The 15,135-nt window shown below is 37.8% G+C and overlaps 1 protein-coding gene across 3 annotated transcripts in view; it reads left to right on the forward strand.

Annotated features, from left to right (window-relative positions):
* fibcd1a (fibrinogen C domain containing 1a) overlaps positions 1–15,135 on the forward strand; it is a 201,222-nt gene that overhangs the window by 46,789 nt on the left and 139,298 nt on the right. For all 3 annotated transcript variants that reach the window (XM_079826743.1, XM_079826745.1, XM_079826744.1), the window contains one exon: positions 7,876–8,355. In XM_079826743.1, the coding sequence (XP_079682869.1) occupies positions 7,876–8,355 (480 nt within the window). The remainder of the gene's footprint in view (positions 1–7,875; positions 8,356–15,135) is intronic.

Consider the following 15,135-nt stretch of genomic DNA (forward strand, 5'->3'; position numbering starts at 1 on the left):
GGTGAAGTGGCCGTTTGAATTGAACACAGAACCGATTCTGAATTTTTGAGAATTGATTCTGAATCGCTGGATAACGAATCGCAATGCATCGATGCATCAACCTTTTCTCCCACCCCTAGTGACCAGTTCAATTCTATTTCACAAATGAATCACAAATGAACTGAAAATGTTCCACAACCCTGGAATAGACAGAGATTATTAGGGTCTATTTCTAACTATGCATCACTGGTGTTTCACTCTCCATTAATGTCATTGTTGTCAGGGAGAAACTATTGAGCTATTATGTATGGATTTCTAATTGCAAGGCGATGGTTTCTCTGTGCATCTCCTTTTGTCGGGGGCCAATGTCAAGAGGAGAACCTGACACCTCACCTACATCTCCCCGAATAAGCAGCCAACGGCTCTGTCATGTGGCGTTCCCTTCGTGTCAACGCGTTTGACCTACCTCTCAGTTCCTGTGGCTGGTATCAGTGTCGATTCGCTGTGGGTCTTAGAGGTCTAAGGTGGGCGGTGGAAAGAATGCGATGGTGTTTTTGTTCCGCAGCTCCTCTGTTTCACCTCTCCTCATTCAAGAGCCTCGTCTCAGCGTGACAGATAAAAGCCCTTATCAAATATTGTCTGCGTTCAGCTGAGCGTGGCCTTCTAATCTCAACCTGCGTCTGTTCAGGGGGCATCTGAATACCTGCTGCCCACTAGACTGTGAGAGGGAAGTAAAGGTGCGTAGACTCCTCGGAAGGTGGCCACAGTCAGGGCCCGTCGCCTATTTAAGATGCAGGTCGTGGAATGGCGACCCAATGTTTGCGAGTCTCTGGTTTTTCTCCTAAACACCCGTAGAGAGGCTCTATCACAATGAAGAAGAGCAAGATTGATGGGGCACTTGTACACAGAATAGACGAGCTTGCTGCCTCATTGTGTCGGCGAGGATTTCTCGCAGGGCTGCTCTGGAGGGAAAAGCCGGGTCTCGCCCGCGTCTTTGTTGCCACGCGGCTGTATGCGATCTGCTCGCAGTGGAGGGGTCAGATATAAGCCCGGCTAATTCCTGCAGACAGCAGGTATTGTTGCTTTATTGTAACAAATTGATCTGAGACCGCTCTCATCTGGTGCTGCATGATGAAGTAGGCTGGAGTCTTTTGTGCACATTAATTATCTTTAAAATAAATATGACAATGCCTGCGCTCGATGCGGTGGGACTGCAGGAACAGGGCCCTCTTCACCAGGCTCCACTTTTGCTTTTGTTCATAGATGTCTTGTAAAGAGATTCTTTATCGCACGTATGGAAATACAATATAAAACCTCTGCAGAATAATATATCCATGACTCAGGGACAAAACACAGCTATCGTAAATTTAGATGTGTTTTGCTTGAGAGCAGGGGCCATTATTCACAGTAGTGACTGTTAAATCAACACCTGAGAGGGTATATGTCCTTTTATTGCATCCGTGAGTGTGTTTGCATATATGCAGGTGTATGCATGACAATTGGTGATTTAACCTCACATGGAAATGTCGAACTTGGCAGATGCTTTTATCCAAAGTAATTTAAAGTGCATTCAAGCTATATGTTTTATCAGTCCATGCATTTCCTGTGAATCAAACCCATGACCTTGGTATTGGCGCCCTGATTTATGACTATTGCTCAATTGGTCAAATTGGCCAATGTGAGAACGTTTGGGGCCAGTTGAGGGAACTGTGACTTGCCCAATTGTTCCATCACTATATTTTAAAGGTGCTGTATGTACGTTTTTGACTGTACTAAAGCATAAAAATACCATAAAGTAGAAATGTGCGTTCCGTGTCAGAATGTCTGTTTTTGTTTTGGTCTGTGCAATAAGACACGTTGCCAGTTTACCCAATAGTATAGTTCTCACCCCAGGTTGCCAGTTGGCAGAAAACACAGCGTATTGCAGCCATGGAAGCCAGCAAACAAACTGGGTCAGAGATTGCAGATTCTACCCGACCTAAAAAGCCTTGGCATCCATCTTAAAATCTAAAAAAGCACATTAAACGCGGATATATCAACTCATCAACTTACAGTGTGTAAGTCTCCTCGCCTTCCATTGTCAATTGCGCTCGTTCCTGTTGCATGTCCTCAAACTGGCAAGTGGCAACCTGCGTGAGCGTCGAGTCTGAGGAGGAGGCGGCGGGGCAAACAATATTTTAAATTTGCTGCAGTACCCATTTCAACCACTAAGCACCCTACATACAGCACCTTTAATTATTTGAATTTATCTTAATGTACATGCATTTTTATGCCTCAAACTTTGTTCTTCTGTGACAAAAATATACTTGGCAACTTTCCCTGCCATTGACGGAAATTTCCGCCATTCCGTGTTTTCACTATTATACGGTAGGAGGCACTATTAGGCATATTCTGAAAGAGTACAGAATCTCTGGATCAAAACACAAGCGAAAAAGAAGCAGAAACAAGCTAAATCATTTGCAAGCATGTAAAATAACGCGATCATCAATATTAGACAGCATATAAATCAAAACTGCCTATGAAATGTCGACCCAGGATGAGGTATAGGACTGTGCAAACTTTGAATCCCGTCCAGATGTAGTCTTTGACAATAACAGGATTTTTTCAGCTTTTTGCTCAAAATGTAGCTTTTTTTAATTAAACTTACCCACATTCAAGCATTGATAAAAAAGGAATGCATGAAGAATAAAACAGTTTTTTTTTGTTTAAATGAAGAGTGTCTGTTCTTTCTTTTGATATATTGCATATACATACATATTTTGATACATATTTTCTCTTAAAGCTAGTTTAACATTTGATGAAATATGTATAATATTTTTTAATAATTGATTTAATAATTTAAAAATAAATATGAAATAGTGACTACAATTTAAATGTTAAATTATGAATGTAAATACTACACATTCATAAAATGTTTACATTAATTCTCTTTTTTTGTTGTTGTATGCTGGGCCAGTGATTATGTTTGCAAATAGAAATCTGAACAACTGGCCCGACCAGGAAAGCAGAGACAGTCTTTACTGTTGATCCAGCAAAAGTCTTATTTGTAGCTGTGCTCTGCTTCAGCCTGAGTGTCAGTGATTTAATTTCCATCATAAATGGCACTACGGCTCATGGGCATTAAGTCACTCTGGCATATATGTAAAAGTACGACAAATAAATGTAGAAAATGTACTCGAAGCTCACGCGAGGGAGCGGCACCCGCTGTCAAGTGGAATATTGAAGTGCCACTTGAATAACAGCGGGGCGAGCGATTCAGGCTCCCCCTGAATAAAAAAGGCATAGCAAAATGATAAGCAAGTCCTCTCCAGTGCCTGCGTGGCATTCCCTTGTTTCCCATCAAATGTTCTTCACTTCATTTGTTGTTATATCTGCATTTGTTGCTGTATGCACACACACGCGCACACACACACACGTCCGCACGCTGGCACAAACTCGCGTAGATGAGAGAGTTGTCAACTCTGGGCACTTAACCAAACCGTAATATTGAGCTGTAAGGCTTATGTCTGTGGTTTCTAGTCTTTTGCCCTGTGGGGATTTGCCTTCCTAGATCCTCAAAGGAAACACTGCTCATCTTGTCGTTTATATTCCAGCCCACCGCTCGGGCCCTAGGCAATCACAGAAATCAGTGTAAAGTGTTCACAAATTAGCTGCTGCCGCCCCTCCTCCTAATGTACACTGGCTTTGGCTTTGTTACATTTTTAATGCACAATAAGAGGAACACATGTTTGCATGCATAAGGGAAACAAATCAAGACATGTTTTTGATATGTCTGTAGACTGTATTTAAAGTAGGGCTGTCAATTGTGTGATACAAAAACTGTGAACTGTAGGTCAATTATGTAAAATTACTTATTTTATCATCTTTATTCAGTGACTGCCACAATATTGTTACAATACGATTGATTTTATTTTATTTTGTGTGGTTTATTTGATTTATTAATCGGCATATTATGTCATTAATTCATTTATAATGTGTGTTCAGTCTTCTGAAAATATGTAGGCTATAGACATGAAACGCAAAAATACTTTTTGAATTAGATGGTTTCTGGGAAACGTATACACATCTTATGTTCTTCTAAAATGCAGTACTAAATGAAAAAATATCTTTTAACTGAATAAGAAAAAATTACTTGATGGATCTTGTTACCTTTTTGAGAATAGGTGAAATGTATCACCTTTTGTAATAGTTGTGAATGAGTCCCCTGGTTGTCCTCTTTGTGAAATGATAAATCTCCAAATCATACACTCGCTGCTGGAAAGGGTTCAAATATGCAGAAGAATGTTTCTGAAAAACATTAGGCAGTTTCATCACTCAGGAAAATCACAAAACATAAAAACAGTTGTCATCCAGGTAACAACACGCATTATTAAGATTTAAGGGTATGTAATCTTTTGAACGGGTTAACAATCACAGTAATATTTAAAAAAAATAACACGCAACTTTTATGATCCATTTGACCTAGCATATTCTGCAATAGCTATGTAAACGTATGCATAGAATTTATACTGATTTAAAGTCCCAGAAGTCATGATGATGTGAGCAATTTCATACATTTACAGTATGTATCAGCCCTAGTATAATATAATGAAGAGCAAATTATACACATCATGTGTAATTTATGTTTTATTTGTTTTTTTATCGTTCTCGTTCTCCCACAGTCAATATAGTTTATTTGCTTCTTAAACCAGCTAAATGAATAGCATTTTAGCTTTATAGTGATTAATAAGGTAAATGGTACACTCAAAATGAAAATGTAATTACAATCAATATCAGTTTGCTTTCGGCATGATTCTTTTATCAAAACATCCTAGGGCTGTGCGATTAATCATACAGGGCTCGAAATTTTTTACTGTTCACTAGTGCTCCCGAATTCAAAAATTGCTCAAAATCCCAAATTGCTCCCAAAAAGTTAGGAGCACCAGTAAAAAATCAGGAACATCACAACTAAAATGTTTATGTATTATATTATATAATGTTTAAATGTGTGTGTGTGTGTGTGTGTGTCATGTGCAAATAAATCAGTCAGAATAATAATACACTATAGGACTGTTGCCAATCAAATTAAATAATTTACACTGAAACATTACAATTGCATTGGATAATGTTATGAGATTGTTTTAAATATATGTTGAATATACAAATAAGAAATGTTGGAAAGAATGATACTTTTAAACATGAAACTAAATCGCCAGTAGGTGGCGGCAAGTGACCTTCTTAATGAGTGAGTCATTGAGTCATTCATTCAAACGATTCGTTCAAACGACTGATTCATTCAAGAATGAGGCAGTTTTTTTATTAAATCTTTGACTCAACCGATTCGTTTAAAACGCTGAATCATTCAGTTATGGAAGAATGTTGCTGTGAGACGTGCTGTGATTCTGCTGTGATCTGAACTATTTTCACTGCTGAAACAGAACAAAAACAGTCAATATTGTGTCTAAAGTGTACGTGACTTGATTTTTATTGTTTATTGAACTGTTGTATAATTATTTTTTGTTATTGACGTTTTAATCTGGCTCTTTCACCTGCCTCTTCAAAAAATCTTTCTCTTCTTCAGCTCTTTTTATTTTGCGCGCTAGTTAGCTCCCTGTCACGTGACAACGAAGCGCAGTGAGTGAAAAGGAGTGATTGATGGCTAATAGCCTATTAACCAACCTAAAGTCTGCTTTACAGTTAAGAGCGTAAAGATGAAGTTTAATTGGTTATTTATAGAACAGTGGACTGTATCAGCTCACAGCAGGCACATACTGTGCAGTAACTAGGGAACGTTTTGTAGAGAAATGAAAACAGGTCAACCTCAACAATTATTTGCACTCGCACAAAGGCTCCCAAATTTTTGGAGGTGGCACAGATTCAGTTTCGGGCGCCTAATTATGCGACCAAAATGGTCGCAATTTCGAACCTTGTCAATTGATTTTGGCTTCCAACGATTATGTAAACTAGATAATTTAGGTAAACCAATTATTGTGCCGCTCCGTACGTCCAGGGCACCTTCCTTTCCTTCACAGCAATGCGTGTTTGTTCCTTCCTAAAAGAACATCCAAATCAGCCAAATAAGTGAGTGTTGTAAAACTGCAGGACATGTTTGATAATAAACAGTGTTATTAAAACCTCAAGCCACAAAAGAGACACAAGTCGGAGCCGAATGCGGTTTCAGATTTGCACCTAAAGGCGTACTCACAAGAATGTCAAAAGGCCTTTTTGGAGAGTATTCACACAGTAAACACAGTGGGTTATGTCTTAAGTAAACGCACACAGTTGAGAAAGAAAACGTGTGTGTGTGTAACAGTATATTGTATCCGTGCATTAACTCCTAATAAACCTGCTGCAGTCTTTCATTAATGATAATCAAACCACAAATGACAAAGAAAATCACTCAGTGATCTTGACTGAATAACTTAAGTAGCTTTAATAATGATTAATCTATATTTAATGTGTACAGTAAGACTATGCAGTGTTATTTTACATTTGATTATTCAATATTTTGTTGTAGGCTATTACTTATCTGAATACCACTGTCAGTATATATTCCTGAAATAAATATTCCTGAAAACACTGTTTATTAAATTTGTATTTTCATTCTGTTGTATTTATTAGTCTATTTAGTTGGTAATTGGTTTCTTTGTTCTTATTGTAATGATGACTGTTTACTTGTCTTATGCAATTATTGCATATTATTGGACCTTTTTCTTACATTAGTTAAAGGGTTAGTTCACCCAAATATGAAAATTAGCCCATGATTTACTCACCCTCAAGCCATGCTAGGTGTTTATGATATTCTTTAAAACCTAGGATGACTTGTGGGTGAGTAAATCATGGGCTAACTTCATTTTTGGGTGAACTATCCCTTTAACTCATTATTGCGGTGCATTGTGAGACACTCAATAACTCAATAACGTCCACTATGGTTTCGGACACCACTACAAATGGCTTTGCCCTCAAATAGTGCCCTATTTAGGGGATAAGGGGGCAATTTCGGACACAGCCAATTTTTCTATATGAATGAAAACCTAAATGAAATCTGTTCATCATATAAATCAATTGTGTCTCTTCAGAAGACTTGGATTAATAAACGCTTGACGCACATGGATTTCTTTTACAATGTCTTTATGAAGTTTGAAGCGTCAAAGTTTTGGTGAAATGGACTTTTAATGAAGGGATTTCCTGAAGTATCGTTAATTGTGAAATTTCACTGATATTTCAAATTATTTGTGTCCTGAAATAAGTTAATATCGCCCACCAATAAACGTTAAATAATGGTGTTTTCAATATTGACAAAAAGTGATCGTGATTATGATTATTTCCATAATCGAGCAGCCTCAATTCTGAAAGTCTGGGCTTAGAGAAAATCCTAAATTTCCTTCTGGTTGAGGTTGCATTCATGTTCTGTGAATACTATCATCCCGACTTAAATTATCTGGAGCAAGGGATGGTGATTAGGTCTTAGGCAACCAGGCAAATACATTTTCTGTTTACGCCTTTTATAAACACCTTTGTGAAAAGCCTGAATTTATGCATTCAGGAGTCTTCAGGTGTTACATAATAGCAGATTAAACTTTCAAGAGGCATCTCCATGCATGTTTAATGCTCAACAGGGATTTTTAGAAATTTGTAAGCTGCAGTTGTGGGCAACCGACTTTTGAATCCGTGTTATCGGTATATGTCAGATTTGATATGCCCTCCTGCAAGTTTAATCAGCGCATATTACTTATGCATCAGCTTTACGGAGTTGTATTTAAGATTAAAATGTATTGGGGAGAAGAAGAAGAAGAAAAAAACAAATTTCCGTCCATCTATGACGTGCTGGTTGTTTTAATGCTTCTTTTGAGACATGTCTTTTATTTTTGTATACTAATGCATCTCGTTCTGTGTCTGTTTTTCACGCTTTTACAGAGGATGAGCTGTAGCTATCTCCTATGCACCATCCTGCTCTTTGTTGCCGTGTTACTGGCTGTCACGGTAACCGGGATCATCCTTCTGATGAACCATTACCAAGCGCCCAGCGGCCCCGATGGCCCCCCTCTCATCAGCACTAACCAGGATGAGGCTAATGCCCTGGTAACCATCGAGAGAGGCGATGGCTCCCGCATCAACATCTTCATTGATCCAAACTGCCCCGACTACAACAATAACTTCCTGCGTCTGGAGGGCGTGCAAACCTCACTGCTGCACTCTCTCACCGACCACGACACTGATCTGAAGTCAGTGAAAGGGCAGGACCGGGCTCTGCTCGTTAAACTGGCTGAGGAGGTGGCCAAACTCTCCGCCCATGCCAGTCAGCTGAAAATGGAGTACAACGCTCTGAGACAAGGCCAGGGCAACATTGGACAGGAGCTCAGCACTCTGCAGACCGAACAGGGCAGGCTTATCCAGGTTAGTTTGAGAAATATCGCTTGTGCTCCAAGATCAGACCTGACGAATCGGCCTGAAATGAATCTGTCCCTGTAGTCGTAGCATTATCCACAAAGCCAAATTCCTGTGCATACCAAGTCTGAATTTCTGGCATGAAGAACTTGCAGAACGAGATTATAAAATACAACAATGCTGGGAGAGTTCACAAAGAATGAATGGCACTGTTGATTGTGCTTTTTGCATTGTTTTTGCGCCTGATTCACTAAAGGAATTATGCAAGTTAGCTAACCGTGCAAATGCGACCACATTCCTTATCTTTCAGGCTGGTTCTTAGTACGAGGTTGTTGGGAATGGTGCGCACTGTGTGATCTGGCATACTTTGCTGGGACTTTACGGCATGGCCCAACTACTGCTATCCAAGGGTGCGTTTCCCGAAAGCCAACTTTGGTCGCAAGTTCCGTCGTTATCAGCATAGCTCAACGAGTCAGTGTTACCCGAAACCATAGTTCCAGCGAACGTTCGCAAACAGCATCGCAAAGTTGTGTGGTTGGAACGACAGCTCTCGACCTGTAGTTAGAAGCATAGCTTCTTGTTTGCAGGACATGTGGACTTAATAAATCCTTATCTTGAGCAAAATTAGCAAGCTGACACTAGGGCTGAAACGATTCATCGAGTTACTCGATTAACTCGATTACAAAAATTCCTCGAGGCAAAAATTCTGCCTCAAAGCCTCGTTAAATTCCTATGACGCCCACTATACGCGTAGGGATCTGATTCACACGGACCGCTGTTCAATGTTCAGGAAGCACACCATAGCACGTGATACATTTTGAATTTAGTTTACGTTAGATTCTAGATGCCCAGAATCACTATATTAACTGCATGTTTTACACAGTTTATACAGGTAAATTGATTGCCGTTTTTATAGCTGCCACACACACACACGGCGTGCGCAAGCCCTGAAGCCAGATCGCTTTCACTTTCGTCCTCATAAAGCTTGTCAAGTAAAAGCCTTGCCAGTTTGAACATTGAAGCGATTGTGCACTATTCAAAAACAACAATACGGAAAACTTATCCGTTCAGTACTCAGCTTTTTTCTGTGACACAGAGCCGAGCCGTGTCGCGTCTCTGACAACGTGCGCGCGCCCTGAAGGCAGACCTCTTTTCACGTGAAGATCGCGCGCAGAAACGCAGTGCCAACGCTGTCCTGTGACTATAAAGTAAAGTCACTAAAGTAGCTTAGAAACTCAACTCAACCGTTATAGGCATATATTTGAATACCTTTGAAGTAAGTACAAACCACAGCTTCATAATGAATAGAGACGGTATGAGTAATTCACACACACCATCTCTCTCTCATTAATGCATTCAAATAAATGTTAATTTATCTGTAGCCTATCTGATGTAAAACAAACATAAATCTGCCCCATAGACAATAACTGCTGAAAGTAAACCGTTTCCTTCAAGTATTTTAAAATCACAAAGAAATGCACTTTTTGCATTTGTTGGAAAAATTCCAACTTTAATAGTATGTATTAAAGATGAATGAATGTATGTATTTCTGCTGTACCAAACTGCAATGAAGCCTCACGCACGGCACGCGTGCGTGCACGCGCATACGCATACACACACACACACACACACACACACACACACACACACACACACACACACACAGGTTGCTAGGTCACCATAGCAAATAGGCTCACCCCAGAAATTATATATTATTTGTTAGTAATCTAATGGTAAATGCTGCAGGTGTAGAAATCTACATAAAATATATTTACTTTGATGTCAGGGCTAGATTACAGCATGAAACCTGTTGTGCATATTAATAAATTAAATTGCTTTTCCTCTTCATTTTCGTTATGCATTATTTGTTTTGGTTGCTTAAAAGCATGTGAAAAAATGTTTTATCCGATTAATCGATCGATTAAGTGCTAGATTAATCGATTACAAAAAGAATCGATAGCTGCAGCCCTAGCTGACACTCAGTACAATCTTTTATTTAGAATGCATACACATGTCATTTAACATTCAAGAGATTTAAAGCACTGTTTTTAATGAGTGTGCATGTGCGGACATGCTCTACGTAAAGACGAGCCAATGATTGAATCTGGAAATGAACCAAAATAACTGACAAAAATTAGAATTAGTCCTCAGATGCCATGTTCATAATTTATAGCAAGAAAATCTAGCATTAATTCAACCTTAAACAGATCCATTAAAAGAAGTTATTAGTCCACCATCTGTGTGACATCATTAACCAACGTGGTTGAATGACAAATGTGCAACAATACGGTTTTGGGAAACAGTCGTCCGTAGCTAGTTGATTTCTTCAACGATGCATCTTGCTATGGTAGTTAAGCAGTGTGTTACATCGTTGTATGGGAAACGCACCCCAGGTACCTGATTCGCTCATCTGGATATATGTCTGGTTATAACGGAGAAACCCTTTAAATGTGGTTTACCATCTGCTTTCAATAGGCAGTATTGCGGATAGTTCACCCAAAAAATTATCATTTCTGTCATCATTTAATCACCCTAAAGTTGTTCCAAACCTGTATGAATTTCTTTCTTCTACTGAACATAAAAGAAGATATGCTGAAGATGTTAGTAACCAAACAGTTGGGCCCCATTGACTTCCATAGTATATTTTTCCATACAGTGGAAGTCAGTGGGGTCCATCAACTGTTTGGTTACCAACATCTTCAGAATGTCTTCTTTTATGTTCAGCAGAAAAAAAAGAAGTTCATACATCTTTAGGATGAGCAAATGATGACAGGATTTTAATTTTTGGGTAAACTATCCCTTTAAAAGAGCCAGGCACAAGAGTTTTGTAAATGTAGCATAATCTATAACCAGCCTAATTTAGATAGAAAGAGAAGTGTTTTGTGGTGAAAAGAAGGACAGTGGCTTGTGTTAAATACTCTTGGTGCTTCGCTATTATAGTGCATTTAGTGTCAAAATAATGTTTTATGGTGATCTAGTGAAAGCAAGGTTTATTCAGAAGCTAGGTGAATTTTTTTAACTGTTAAAATACTGAAGAAAATCATTTACAAAATCAAATTCAAATTGTCATATATATAGAGAATTTATATTTACTTTTATTTAATATTTACTTATAATTTTTATACTTTATTATATTATTATAATAATTTATAATACTATAATTTATTATAAATGTTTGGTTAATATTTATTTATTGTGTGTTTGAATTTATATATGTGTGTGTGTGTGTGTGTGTGTGTGTGTGTGTGTGTGTGTGTGTGTGTGTGTGTGTGTGTGTGTGTGTGTGTGTGTGTGTGTGTGTGTGTGTGTGTGTGTGTGTGTGTGTGTGTGTGTGTGTGTGTGTGTGTGTGTGTGTGTGTGTGTGTGTGTGTGTGTGTGTGTGTGTGTGTGTGTGTGCATACAGCTCTGGAAAAAATTAAGAGACCACTTAACATTGATTTCTCAATGTTAAGTGGTCTCTTACTTTTTTCCATATAAAGATATATACACACACACACACACACACACATATATATATATAAAGATTTTTTTAAATATATTTTTTACATTTCAGTAAAAATTGTGATATTGTGAAATATAACCTTTTTCTATTTTAATATGTGTTGGCAAAACTGAATTTTCACCAGCTATTTTCTGTCTTTAGTATTCATGATCCTTCCGAAATCATTCTAATATTCTGTTTTTGTGCTCAATTATTAATAAATGCTCAGTATTAATAATGGTTCTTAGTATGATCAAACAGTTTTTGCTGCTTAATACATTTTTTTTTTGAAAGTGTGATACATTTTTATACAGCAGGGTTCAAATACCTTGAAATTCTCAATATTGCCTCTTGATATATACTGTGCTTCTGTGTCGTTTAGTGGCATCTCATTTCATGTGAACAGACCTTGACACATTCCACTTGGAAAACAGATTTTGCCTTTGCTGAACTTTTTACTGATAGCATTTTTAAAATAGTTTAGTTCAACTTCATGAGTACCATATTGCTCGCCTCTCCTTCACCTGTGTCATTATTGTAAAAGGCTTCATCAGCACCGTCTGGATTGTCAAGACGGAAGAGTGTAGGAAAATCACAAGCACCATTACTCACAATGTCCCACAAGTTCCCAGTTTATGACCTTTTATGAGTGTAACACTCGCTGATTACAGCAGACAAGAGATTATTTATCCTTGACAGTAATTTGAGCCTGAAATACTAAAGTTTCTCAAACATTAAGCAAATCTTACAGTGTTTACAAGATACCATTTCTCTCTTGTGCCAATATGTTGTCAGCATACTAAAGCTTTTTATGAGCTTTTCCTGTGTGATGAACAGCTCCATCTTTATTTCGTTCTCTTTTTCTTTTTTTTTAATTGAAACTTGAGGGAAATGACTCGCCCGTGAACTAGCGGGGGATGGAGCTCACACTACGCAGCCGTATGCCAACATCCCCAGCAGGCACACACCTCATTTTCACTGTGCATTTGAAGATGAGATGACAAAACGCACTGGAGCTCAATGGTCAAACAGTGGAGGACTTTATTTGATGTGGCACACCACAAGGACATTATAGCAAAGAATTCAGTCGACCACATCATGTCTGTATACGAGACATAGACCCATTTGTGCTCCATTGACATTTGGCTGTTTTATTTCCAGAAATATTATCAAATATATATTACATACAGTTGTCTGTGTATATATTTGAATGTGCTTTATTGAGCTGTGCTGCGCTGTAATGTAAAACTTTTTTCTTTTGATTTATACATATATATTATATTAACTCTTACCATGCCATTGACAAGTTGACTCGCCATTCAAGAGAAAAAGCTTCCCTGCCACTAATGAGTTTTTACGGCTTTCCGTGTTGGGTTGGGTATACCGAAACCCAACCAGTATGTAACCGGACCGAATCAGAACACAGATTTCGGTGCCACTTAAATTCAAACGTGCTTTCGCACTTTGACTGGAGCCGAGCCAGAGACAGACACGCTCAGAGCTTGCCACATATCACAACTATTCAGCGTTTTCAACCACATAATGTTTATTTTAGGTTCCAGACATTTAAATGCACATAATAATACATCTATAGTTTGTTAAATACACACTGATGTCTATGGAAGCGGCAATAACAATCCTTTCAGTTATAATTTGACTATGTTTCTTATTTATATCAGATACACATTATATAGTAAACTATATAGTTTACTCTATTCTTCTCCCAGTTCACCGGTCACTTACTTTCATGTATTTCGTGAGACGTGGATGAATTTACGTGATCCGACAGATCCGATTCTCTAAATTGCGGTGTAAACCAACATGGCGGCACCCATCGCGCATTATAAATCAACTAACATGATCATTATAAAGGGTTTTAAATGACAAAACAAATTCACTTACATATATGTGAAAACCGGAATATAAGATAGTTCATTACATACGAGTTTGTGAATATTTTGAAGAAAAAAAATTATAATAAAATGTGTCATACAGCATTATTGTGGCTGTGGTGTGTCAAGTGAGAAGTATGACACGTCGCCATGGAAATAATAAGGCGAGGCGTTGTAAAATATTTAGCCAGAGAAGGCAATATGGTCATATTTTTGCAAAATAATTGCTTAAACTTGAAGCTGGTTTGTAGCATACCAAGAATAGAGACTACTTAGCTGTTATTTAGTGTTAAATTAGGCCTATTGTAGTTCGGTTAGGTGGTAAATTGTAAATTGTAAACAGTGAATTGTTGTGATTTGTATTTATTTATTTAAGTATACTTTAAACATTATACATTGTTCAATTTAAAGATTTTTCTTCCAATAAAATAACATACTTTAATGTCATCCACCGTCGTTTTGTGGTTCTTTTAAAAATAAAATCGGTTCAGGCACCGGTACTGTTTTAAAACGGTTAAACGGCACCAGTATTGTAAAAAAAAAAAAAAAAACAATACCCAACCCTAGCTATTACACATCTCCTGAACGAGTACAGTATCTCCAGATCAAAACACAGGGTGAAAAAAAGCAGAAACGAGCGATCTCATATGTAAGCAGATGCATATGAAAAATTATGCGATCATCAACAATAAACAGCATATAAATCAAAATGGCCTAAATGTCAAAATGTTGCTTTTATGTTGATAAAAAAGAATGCATGAAGCTAGAATCAAACTATTTTTTGGTTTAAAACCAGATGGTCTGTTCTTTCTTTTGATATATTGCATATTCAGATATTCATACAACAAAATATTCTGGGAGCTATGACATTTTTTGAAAATGATAAAGACGCTGGCAGGGAAAGAGTTAATATAATAGATCATTTTATAATATTTATATATTATATGATGATTTTATATCCAAAATATTATAAACTATATATATATTACATGTATGTTACAGTTGTGTGTGTGTGTGTGTGTGTGTGTGTGTGTGTGTGTGTGTGTGTGTGTGTGTGTGTGTGTGTGTGTGTGTGTGTGTGTGTGTGTGTGTGTGTGTGTGTGTGTGTGTGTGTGTGTGTGTGTGTGTGTGTGTGTGTGTGTGTGTGTGTGTGTGTGTGTGTGTGTGTGTGTGTGTGTGTGTGTGTGCGTGCGTGTGTGTGTGTGTGTGTTACAGTCAGTTGCAAACAAAGGTGAGGAAATGGGTCTAAATGAAGAACTAGAAACAAAGCAGTTATGACTATGAAACATGAACAAAACAAACCAAACCCAGGTTACCCATGTGTGTATGTATAATATATATTTTTATAATATACTGTTATATACTGTATTTGATCAAAACAGCTATTACTATATTTCCCAGTATTGCATAATGATT

Source organism: Gobio gobio, assembly GCF_949357685.1.
Source record: "Gobio gobio genome assembly, chromosome: 10".
Classification (NCBI taxonomy): Eukaryota; Metazoa; Chordata; class Actinopteri; order Cypriniformes; family Gobionidae; genus Gobio; species Gobio gobio.